At 33.4% G+C, this 12460-nt stretch overlaps 1 protein-coding gene across 4 annotated transcripts in view; it reads right to left on the reverse strand.

The window, feature by feature from the left end:
- Positions 1-12460, reverse strand: part of LOC109536847 (diacylglycerol kinase 1) — an 87447-nt gene that overhangs the window by 25292 nt on the left and 49695 nt on the right. For 3 of the 4 annotated variants that reach the window (XM_019903260.2, XM_048667326.1, XM_019903261.2), the window contains one exon: positions 423-612. In XM_019903260.2, coding sequence (XP_019758819.1) covers positions 423-612 — 190 coding nt within the window. The remainder of the gene's footprint in view (positions 1-422; positions 613-12460) is intronic. The other variant, XM_019903262.2, reaches the window with a different exon arrangement.

The raw sequence follows: 12460 nt of genomic DNA on the forward strand, positions 1-12460 counted from the left end.
GTTTGGTTTAAACCGGTTGAAGAATTAGCTGATAAGTCGATGTTTCAGTTAATTTGTAACCAGTAAACCACGTCTACTGGTGGAGCTACGCCTGTAAAACGTCAATTTACTGAAAATATCGGATTAGTTTCGGGTGATTGGTGTTTTATTATTTAACTTTTCAGATTAATTGTTCAGTTTATTTCTGCAATCTTGGGATATTTTCAAGTATTTTAGTGCGTACAGGAACAAAAAAAAATATATTTTGGTGGAAATATAATTTGAATACAAAAATCTCTTAACTGGCGTCAACACGCCAGGCAACTGCCAAAGCAAAGAATAGGCGCAAAATATAAAATTGTCTTCTGGTTATATCACAGAAAGTCCATTGATAAAGGCAATTTAAGTTCTGATTTTAAAATAAAGCAAAAAATATTAGTAACCTCTGTTATGCGATGTTATGGGAGCACAAGCTGTCGTTGAGCTGAGCACTGTCATTTCTTTAAACGCTTTACCTTCCATTTTGACACTCTTTCGGACGAACGATAGAAACAGGTGCTTACACAGCTCCCTGGGAGTTTCCATCTCCAAGTAAGTGTCCAGAAATTCGCAGAATCCTTGTAGGTCGATATCCTGAAACGAAGAAAAATGTCTAATCATGTCATGGTTACACTATCGAATATATCCGGAACATCAACTGGTGTCTTTACTTGGATGGGATTTGATACAGACAATATTTCACTTCTTTGATAAAATATAATATTTGATAGCAAATAGACTCTGGTGTTCAGTCTAGAAGCAAATTTAATCCCTTGGAATCCATTAAATTGTACATTATTGGCGCACTATCTATGGCAATACATTCATCCTGAGTTCCATATGCATTCTAATTCTGCTGTAATTACATCATCTATTGTGAATAGTGATACTAAAGCAAGCCGCGTTTAATTTTTGGCCATGTTCCAAATTGCACCGAATTCAATGCCTAGTAAACATATCCCTCTTAAGCTATTTGGAAAATCAATTCGTCCTTCATGAAAGAAGGAATTACTAATACGTTGAGTGGGGACTGACTGGCTTTATTCGACATTTATTGGGTTTAGAGGACACCATGCTGGATTTTTCTCAATTTTGTTCAGACTGCTGAAGACTTTTTAAATGGAAATTTTGGTTTATTGTCACCCATCGGGTCATTTTTTAATAACCAAACCTCAAAATCGGTGTATTATTGTATAGATATGTTATGAGAAAAACCGCTCTACATATACAATATCTACGTAGACAATTTAGTGCAATGAAAGTATTCTCTATGGAAATGTATTATTCGAATTTAGATCGGCCCCTAAGCGATTCTGGAAATTTCCATATTTGCCCGAATTTCATAAATGAGGTTGGTGGAAATGGAATCTCATCCGTACTATTTGCTCTTTTGGCCCGAATAATCCCTTCTCCTTCTGTTTGGGGAAATATTTCGGAATTTAATCTAATTCTTGAAACTAGCTAATTTCGTCGTGGCCGCGCTACAATTTCGACAGATTCAATTTATTCTAAATCTACATTTATTAAACGATCTTACCGCTTTAAACTGATTTAAAATATCCTTATGTTGGACTATGTAGTATGTGTATATAATTTATTATTAATTAACCACATTCAGGTTGGAGAAATTTTTATTTTTATGGTATACATGCGCAACAATATGTATGTGGTTAAATTTGCTTGATTACAAATAACTTGGAAGCGGAAATGAATATTGATCACATTATTTCCGTAGTCAATTCCATGCCTGTTTCTTCTTCATAAGACCCATATTTTACCGAAATGCTTTGACTCGTTACTTGCGGTAAGTCCTTCACGATTCTTTGGCATCTTGCAAAAACGCCTACTTTTGAAAGAAACATATCAATTGCCAGCAGTAAATTATAAATAATTGCGTCTCACACAAAAATGGCTATTGTTATAATTATTAATTATAATTGTGTTTTATACTTTTAATACTATCATAATGTTGTTACAACCAAATGTTCCCAGTCTAAAAACATTTGTTTGAATGGTCACTGTTTGATACAATTACGGGGGCTTTAAATTTGGAACGAAAATAGTACGTTCGTTCTTAAAATGTTACTACTATCATCTAATCGTAAAATCGATGGATTTTCAGCTTCAACTTGAGTCACTAAATATTAAAAGGAGACTTTCGTTGATTACCATTTAAAATTGACGCACAATTAGATGTCCTTAACTGTACGAGCATAAAGCTCTTTTTATTCCGCACAGCATAAAATTGTATGCCATTAACTTTAAGAAGCTGGTTTAAATGTATCGGGACTTTGAAAATCTCCAGAGCTTTATCGCGATGGTTTTTTTAAAGGCTATTAAGTCGATGATGCCCTCTAAAAGGAAGAGGAGCAAAATGGAAAATTAGTAATTAGATATTTTTCAGGAAGTAAACAGCAATTCGTGGATCGATATCAGCGGGTTTATCAATTTTAATTAAACTGCTCCGTTGAAGTTAATTAGGATTTTCTGTGATAATGGCTAGTTGTTACTTTACTAAATTGCCTGTAGTGTCAGGATTATTCCGTCTCAAGTTTACTTGAAGACATTTTCGGTTGTTTGAATGTGACAAGACAATTAATTTTAAACCATTTTTATTATGCGCAGCTTACAGCTTCTAGTTGAATCCTTTAGTATTATTGCTTTAATTGGGTGTTTTTTGTTTGTTGTCAGTTTGTTGTCAATTTTTTCAGCATAAAAATGGAAAACACCTCCATATGAAAGACAATATATAAGCAAATAGACGTAAAGATGAGACTTAATTTCATGTTTCCTTTCATGTCTGTTCTTTAATCTTTGATTGATTATCTTGATCTCTTTGATTAATTAGCTTAGGTCTTAGAATTAAAGTGTTTAGAAATGAAATTAGTCATACATTTGATGACTGATGAGGCCAAAATAAATCCAATTTTCAAAATTAAAATATTTTTAAATGCAAAGCGCTATGCGCTACTAAAAAAATTAAACCTCTCTGTACGAGGGCAAGCATCGTATCTTTACTCCATCTTTCCGCTACTGCTCGGAAATATGCTCATAACAGATACTTTTGTATGCATGTCTGACTTCTCTTAGATTCTTTGTGATTTTTTCGGGCAATTTTCGAAGCAATTCGAAGGTAGATCGCTGACTCCGGCTCAACTAGTCTAGAATTACCGAGAACACAAACAGATTTCTGAACCACTAAATTCACTGCAAATCCGGAACAATTAGAGAATTTGCTGAACTGCAAGCTGGCTTTAATTTTCTCTAGAAATTCGCTGAATTTGGATTACCGGGTATCGCTAGTACATTCGGAAAGTTCCAGATAGATTAAATGTTCACGAAAAATGTACAGTAATTTCAAACGTTGAACATCCGGATAATTTATTAATTTTATACCATATGTTTACGACGAGTACGGTGAATTTTTGTAAACATTTTATTTGTAAACGAATACGTTCATATTGATATAATTCAAAATTAATGGATGTTTACCTAATATAAATACCTAATATATAAGTTTAGAAAAAACACCACCGTAGCTGGAACAAACCCTTTCAAACGAGGGGTGCAGGTTTTAATGGTATTCACTTGTCCTTGAATAAGTAAACGTCTTGTTCGTTAAACATTGCTGATTGCTTAAAAAACGGCTGATTTATGCGAACGGGATTTTTTCAAATACGGTCTTGCGTTTCAGCAAACTGATGATTTTAAAACGCGATGATCTCTACCAAGTGCTGTTCTAATTAGGATTCTCCGCTGCTGACGATTTCAAGTGATTAAATAGAAATGCTTCTAAGCAAGTTTTCTTTGTCAAAATTTATCGTATTTCAGTAGGCATACATTAGCTTAAGTAATTTTGAGGCTTTTCTGACAGCGTGTTTTGGAACCGGTTGCAAAAAAATGTGTACTTCAATTTCAAAACTCAATTTGTTGATTTACTTTCACTTCGTATAAAAGAGGCTGCTTAATTACGTTTTACCCCTGAAACTGGGTAGCGTTAATGTTGCGGCTGAAAACCTTAATTATAGCTGTTTTCCACTCGATGGTGGAAAATCACAGGGTTTCGGGATTTCGATATAATCCGATTTTCGATTAGGAGTATTCGGAAAGTGCGGAGAAGCTAGACAAAGTGGGCAACTTCTCGAAAATAACCCCTATACTAAATCAAATTAGTGCTCAGTTTACGCTGGCCCTTAGTTAGCTGCAGGGCGACGTAACTGGTCGTTAATTACGCTGGAATTTAGCCCAAATGAAGGTTTATTTAGTAATTTCCAGTTGTGCAATATTTTTCCTCAAATTAACTTTCTCCGCAAGTTATTTAGCGTACATTTCAAAACTTCTAAATCAGTTTTCCAATGGGTACATTGGAATTATTGTATCTTAAATAAAATACAAAATTGGTAAATTCAAGAAATACTCAGAAATAACATTTATTGTTTCCATTGGTAACTAAAGATTATCCCTGCTTGCAATTTTAAGTCTTGTTTTTCTACTGGAACCTATCTTCCTTGCCATATTGTCGATGTCGGTAATAATTATTCGATTGATTGAGTTGATATTTGGCCCTTTATTTCAATTTTTGTTGTTAAAAGTAGTGATTGACAATGTTCATGTTCTACTCATTTTGCTTCATTCTAGCTAGGAGTCCTGTTTATGAATACATCTTTGATACTAAATACTTCACTTACTTGAAAGAGAATATAATTCGTATTACTCTCTAAATAATTTGTCTTATTAGGATTCGTTGAACCCAGTTGAGTTATTTGAATGCACCATTGAATGAACATTGTATTTGTATGCACCATTTTTCAACCAAATGAAAGTTCTAATTCCCAAAGAAAATTGGAGCACCCAACTTGAAGATCTTTCTACATTAGATCGATTTTCTTTATCAACTGTAATTGTTAATTTTAATTACCTGTTAAAATCTGATATTAACAACAAAACTAATCATCAACAAATACGGCAGGCCAAAATGTCAAGCCATTATTAAACCACGACATTTTCGAACGTAGATTTTAATGAGATCAAAGGCAATTTCAAGCCTTTGAAATATTTATGATAACATTTCCAAGGGCGATATTGGGCCAAACGTGCCCTGCTACCCTCTATTTCGTATAAGTGAAGGGCTTTACTCAATTTATGGAAAAGTGGTTAAGCAAACAATCCTTCGCCCGGGAGGGATTCAGAATCAAGGGTGTGTGTTACATGCACGTGTCGAGCAAACGAATCCTTTGATCTGAATTAATGGGAATTTCGCAGGCTTAAGATGTCATACAAGATTATGCCAGACCAAAGATACTAACTAAACAGTTTCCTTATACATAAATTCATACTTGCTAACTAAAACGGTTTCCGTAGGTTACCAGCTCTGCTTAAATAGTAATTTAATCAGCATTTTTCTACAATTCCTTAGTTAAACGAGTTATCGACATTGCAATTATTCCCTGCGAGGCGTTTAAAATTAAACTCTCCCACTTGACAAACTCCTTCAGCAGAATTTCTCAGCTTCAAAGCATGTAAAGAATTTGTGCGTTTAAGAAAGTAAGTGTCTTTATATGGTTGGCTTAACTTTGAGATAAAAAATTTCCATTTCAAAGGCGAAAATCCTGAACAGGAATTTGCATTTTAACGCTCTGCTTTAGCTGCTCTACTGCACAAAACTGTAATTTTAATTAGTCACAATTTTGTTTATTATTATGTTTTATTGTTGCTTTATATATTCTTATTGCTTTGAAAGATATAAATTATTTAAAAGTAGTTTCAGGTTTTTTTGGTGTTAAATCTTGATTTTTGGTTAACATTTGAGGTGCTAACAACGATTACATCCGATGAAGTGAAACATAATTATGCAAAAATTGGTATTTTGCACACAAACAGCGCAACTTGAAAATATTTTTTTTACTTCATGCGGTTTCGGCTAAATTGGGCCAGCCTTCAGAAATATTGGCAGCAGCAAAACCACGCTTTTCTTTTTAGACTCTAGCTACACTTAAAATAACAAAATCATCTCAAAAATCACTCTTTATGTGGAACACGAGAACAAGCAAATATAGCGATTTATGTGAAATTTAAATATGTAGATAGTATGTGGTTATGTGGTTTAAGCCAGCCATTCCAGCACAAAACATTCATTTCGGGGGAAATAATTCATCTGTACATTATTCTTTACATTATAAAGTCCTGCTCACTTATGTAAAATAAAAATTTCGTTTTGTTGCGAAAAATAATCCTGTTAATTTAACAGGCCTCACATGCCTGAGCACCCTTGAATGTGTATTTTATGATAAAGTATTCTTTGTGTTGGATAAACATTACGTTCCCCTGCCTCATTCTGAAAGCACAATAACTTAAATTTAGAATTCTCTTTGTCAGCGCGTTAAGTGCATTTACATTTGTACTGCTGCATACATAATATTCCTCGCTCCCGTTGCTTGATCCCTACTTCATAAGCTGACCTGTACAATAGCTACCTGCAACAGTTATCACATTGTTCAGGTTATACTTTTTGCATGTTGTTGCTAGGTAGCTTCCATAATTCACTTTTTCTGACTGAGGGTTCTTCAAAATTCTACAAATATTTGTATCATAAATACAAAATTTTAAATTCGAAAGTTTCGAGAGCTTTGCTTCAAACTTAAACTGGTAACTAAAAACTAGGAAAACTAGGCAACGAACACAAAACGTTTCATCAAAACTTGACAACAAAATGTAATAAGGACTGCATTGCTCTAGTCACTTTTGCGTATGCCTGAAAATGAGGTACATGGTATTTACTTCAGGCGTAAAACCTAATTAGGAGTAATTACCGAAGTTGTGCAAGAACGCTTCATTGTTCTGGCAGTAAAAAAACTGCTGGCACACTTTTCTTTCTCATTTATTACTGCGTGAATTATATATGCAGGCTTAATTAATTTTATGCTTCAAGTGTAAAGAGCAAGTAATTGAATCACACTCAAGCAGGCTGTAGTTCGCCACTTGCACTTAAAAATGAATTAATTTTTCCATGTGGAGGCAGGAAATGAGTAACCTGTTTAAAAAGAGTACACATATCAGACAGATGAAGGAAGCGAATTTTCTAATATTGAACTTCTTTAATCGAGTGAATTATGGGTTATTTTATTTGAAGTAAAGTTACTTTACTTCAAATATTTAATTTAATTTTGCATTGTGAGTATAAATTCCTGGGTGTCCTATATTCTGAAATTGTTTTTTGATGTTTTTCGAATTTGAACAAAATAATATTTCCTGCGTAATCAAACTTCCGTTGCAGAGTCCAAATAGTTGGGTTATCTGAAATAGTTTGCAGATTTGCCAAGTCGCCAAACTCCAGCTAAGATCTGCAGATATCTGCAACAACAATATTTTTTCTTTCGGACGCAGTTTGAACCGAACTGGGAATGTCTGTTTTATAATTAAAAATTAGTCGGTCGGAAAATGGAGTTACAAAATGGAATAAAGCGTTTATTTCATGCGAGAGCTGCAGTCATGCTCAGTGAACTATGGATTTACGCTAAATTGAGCCATTAATTTTTTACTAAAAGTCTATGAAGCTGGCAAGCACCATTCGCGTACAAATCGGATAGAATTTTAAATATTCACACTCATAATGCGCTACTCGACATTGAACCTTCATTAGGGTAGGAGTTATTTTCGCAAAACATGTATTTCTTTAAGTTGGAAAATTGCAGATTGACTAATTTATTTAACATGCATGAACCAAGTTAAAAAAATGCGAACATTTACCGGTTGATGCGAACAATTAATAGCTGTGCCATGTTGGAAGGACAAAATTACCCTCCGATTTTTTTACAGGCTTTAAGTTCCACCATCTACGATTTAATCTATAATCGTCGATTAAATCCACGACTTGTATTCCACCATAATTGTAGTCATGATTATGAACATTTGACCAATGGTTAACTTGACTCCCTAAAATTGCCTAGTTATTCGCTATAATTACTGATTAAGCAAGTTTAATTGCTAGAGGATAAGCAACTACATAATCTCAGCTGGAGAATGAATTAATGCATGATTTTTTTCAACTAAGAAATTTGAGTGAGAATTATTGTTCCACAATTTAAGGCTTCACGAGTAATTAAAATATTAAAAGCTTCAATGAATAAACTTCGGAAAATTCAATAGTTTGAAGCATTTTTCAATTCTTTCATTTTTCAACTAAAATTGAAAAATATATTCCAGATTACTGGAATCACTGATTATTTAATTTAAATGATAGATAATCCAGTGGTAAGTTCTCCAGATGAATAACACTGTAAAACAGTACTATTGTATTTTATCAAACCAAATCAGGCCATTGTTCAAGTTTGCTAATGTTATCCATTTATCGAGCGTGATATTGTCAATAACTATGTGTTGATTACACTTCGAATTGGATAAATAGGTATTAACACAATGACTAATTGACTGTTGCGTCTATCTGGGTTCGTTATGTACGGAATAATCATATGCATATACCTACTGAACCTTTGGAAACAAGCAATGATTTATCCTAAAGTTACAGGTAATTGAAGCAATAATTATTTAAAGAGTATTTTTTATTAAAATGATATAAAAAAGAACAGTTTTCTTTCATCTCTGTGTGAAATTGACGATAAAAAATGTATTTACAAAGTGCTCAATCGATAAAAACAAGGAATTAAAACCTCAGTATTATTAAATTGCCCTATGTTATATAAATATATGCAAAATATCAGAAATGTTTATCTAAACGACCAGAAGGTAGGCTTATCGAAATGTAATAAAGCTTTGAGAAGACAAAAGCTTTCATCTTGTAAAAATATGTAAATTTGACGTTCGCCCCGTTTCTTGGGTCAACGCAAGAATACAGTTTTGGGAATTTTTGGGAACTTTGATTTAAATTGAGTTCCTCCGTTGATTGATATGCTAATATATGAATAATAAAATGCAGTCGGAACATGACGAAACGTTTGAAAATTATACAAAATTAGCGTGAACTGCAATATTTTATTGGGCCATGGGTTTTGTAGATTACTACTTAAAACCATACATAAACTGGACCTCTTTCATGTAAGCTTAATGAATATAAGAAAAAAGCTTAATGAACTTATTTTATACTTGAACAGTGAAGAAACTCTCAACAATATAATCTTTTACGTATCTATAGAAAGAAGACCTATTTCGTTAATTCCAAATAGTTCAATCAGATCATACGGTTGATTATAAAATCAAAGAAAATGCCGTACTTCTTGATTGTACGTTTTCCAGGAATTACGTATTCGCAATTTCAGCAAACTTCAGATAAATTTTCCTCTAAAACAAATGAGACAAGACCCCCTAAATTACATTACAGGGACATTTAATCTGTCAAGATTCCCTCTTAGTGCTGAAAGATTGTTTAATCTCATCATGATTGATTTGGTCCTGTAGCCTAGTCTTTGTTTACGAGTTATTTGCATATAAACTGAATTATCTCACATGTGGACAAGCCATTAATTACGTGGATTATTTCTTCGGCAAGAAGTTCACCAAGGCTTTTGCAGGCACAGTTCGTTAATGATTTTCAGAATCAGATGGTTAATTATTTTTTGTGATAAAGTAATGATTTACATACGTTTTGCCTTTGGTTCAAAACATGTATAAAATAGTGCAAGAACATGCCAATTAATAACATTACTTTTTCAATTAGATCTGCTAAGTTGATATTTATCACGTGTCATAAGCGAAGTTATATTCATTAATGGGATAATAAGGTTTATACATTGAAAACTAAATTTGTGTAACCTTAATGCTACCTATGCGCGATGGGTCCACAAATATTGACACTTGTAGCATGTTTTTATTCTTGCCTCCAAAATAAACAGCCTATAGATTATGTAAAACTAGTCGATTTATCTCTTTGGAATTCGAAACTTGCTTGAAAGCTTACAAGGGTATAACGACTGGTTCGGGGCGACCCACATCTAGTAAAGATTTGTAACTTTCAGGTAAGTTTTCGATGGCCTGTCCAACGCTGATTTGATTCCGCAAACTTCAATCTCAAAGTTGTTGTTTCGAGTGGCAATTGTTATTTGAACGGAACCTAATTACTGAAACTTTGCTAATTTTGCGTAGATCTAAAGTCAGTTGCCTGAATCCGCAGTACCTACCTATCATCGAAAGATGCCTGTTTGATGCTTTGAAAATTGTTTTTTTTTCCTGGAAAAATTGCTTTGGCTTCAAAAGTTGCCAAGGCACTCACATAAAAAAACGGCTTTAAAATAAAACAGACATTGTCCTCCGTGGCCTAAACCCATATTCCCCAGATAACCATGGAAGCAATTTTCACCCAAGAATCTTTTCTGGCTGATGCAGAACGACAGATTGTTGACTGCGGTTTATGAGGGTTGAGTCAAACCTTAAAATTTATTTTTGTATACATTTTACAAAGCAAACAAAGACTATTCGATTACCCGAAATCCGATCATGTGAATAAAACGACTTCCGGGATATAAAGATCGCTGCATTTGATTTGTGTTCTTTTACATAAAAGTTCGTTACAATGTTAAGGTAAATTCCCTGTGATTATTTGCCAGTTTTCACTTTAATCGAGCCGTACGCCTATTGGGCCTTTTATGTCATATTGCTAAATATCCTCTAGCTGAAGTGCAAAATCTACTCACAATTTACGAATAGCGATACATTTCCCAATAGACGCCCAAATTTTTCCAAACTATAAAATAGGAGGAATTCGCAGACAGTCGAGGCCTTCAGAAAGTTTTACCATATTTTCTCCTACGGGAAATCTTTGGAGCAATTCGATATCTAAAGGATTATTAAAACCGTCAAAAATAGGCCGTCGAGATTACGCTGATAATCCATCAATCAATCACAGAAAGTTTACGTCTTAAGTTTTGAGTAAGAAGTCATTATGAGCTAATCTTTATCAGAAAAACTTTGTACTTTTCAGATTTCCATATTTTGTGCCTGCGGGAGTTTTCAGCATAATCACAAACCTTTAGATTAAGCTACTTTATCAAAAATAAATTTTATAAAATTTTCATTATTAATCTGCCACTGTTATTTGAAAAATCTTTTCGAATAAACATCAAAACAGTGTAGATTTACGATTACCTCTGAATCGAATATACTCAAAATGTAACACAACTTCAGTATCCCAAAAAAGCAATTAATTATGTTTACGCAAAAAGTACGTCATAGTCTCTTGATATCTAACGCTATATCTTGCTTAAGAACTTTCATTATTAACCGAGGAGAAGGACATCAACTTTCCACCACTTTTCTGAAATTAATAACACCACTGATAATGATTAATAATTCATGGCGCGTTAGAAAACTTGCCGTTGTCTGAGCAGTTACTAATTAAGTTTTCTTTGTGGCTTACAAAACCCAATTAAAAAGTTGAATCCCGAGCTAGAAACTGGGAAGCTGAGTCAATGACAGGCACTTGTGTTTGAGCGAGATCTGTTATGTTGTATAAACATGATATTCCCTTTTCGATACACATTAGCAAAGTAGATAATAAAAATTCTAAATTTGCCGTTCCGGTCTAACTCGACTTACTCTAAGTCTAAAATGTAATGGATAATGGAACATCATCAATTCAATTTCGACTGAACGACCATTCCTTTTCCCGTTTGTAAATACAGCTTTGGCTTAATGGTCGCCAAGGCCCAAATTGAAATTTTTAATTATGTTTTGCCTTTCGACAGACTGTTTCTTCGTTTTTCTAATTAAAATTAATGAGAGGGCTGTCGAGAGGAATTGGGCTAAGTTTCCTCTTAACTTGTTGATTAAAATTAAGGTATTTATTTATTTTTGAAGCTGTGAAATTGTATTAACCCATTTCAGTTAAATGCACCGAATATTTTCATAACTAGCCGAGAGAGAGTTTTATTTACTTTAACAAAAAGTCCAATAATTTCAGTGGAAAGTTTCCGGCTTTGCTTTCCAAAGAATTCGAAAAGTTTATGGATCTTTGAATGAACTCAAATGAATATAAAAATCATCTTAATAGACATTCGAGAATATTACTTTGACGCATCTTGCAAAATGACTTTAGAATTAAACAAGTTTAAAAAAATACGCTTTTGTATTTTAAGTTGAGATTTTATTTGAAACTGCCATATACAAATATGGTCACATATGTTATGACCTGGAATGAAAGGAATGGATAAAACGGGAAACAAGACAGAACAAACACACTAAGCATATATACTAACATAACGGCTACTGCGCTAGTTATAGGCCCAATACGACCCTGGCTATACAAGGAACCTTTTCCCAGGATGTCACCAAATCATTGCGTTATCTTAATCGACATTATATAATTAAGAGTACCCAGAATGTCAACACATCATTACGATATCTTATCGACATTAGATTATAAGAGTTAACTTGTCTAGATTTATTCACTTTTAGAGTCAGTCTTATTTCTAACTTTGTAGTAGTAACCAGTCTA

Source organism: Dendroctonus ponderosae, unplaced genomic scaffold (genome assembly GCF_020466585.1).
Source record: "Dendroctonus ponderosae isolate FM_Combo_2020 unplaced genomic scaffold, Dpon_F_20191213v2 Dpon_F_20191213_6, whole genome shotgun sequence".
NCBI lineage: Eukaryota > Metazoa > Arthropoda > Insecta > Coleoptera > Curculionidae > Dendroctonus > Dendroctonus ponderosae.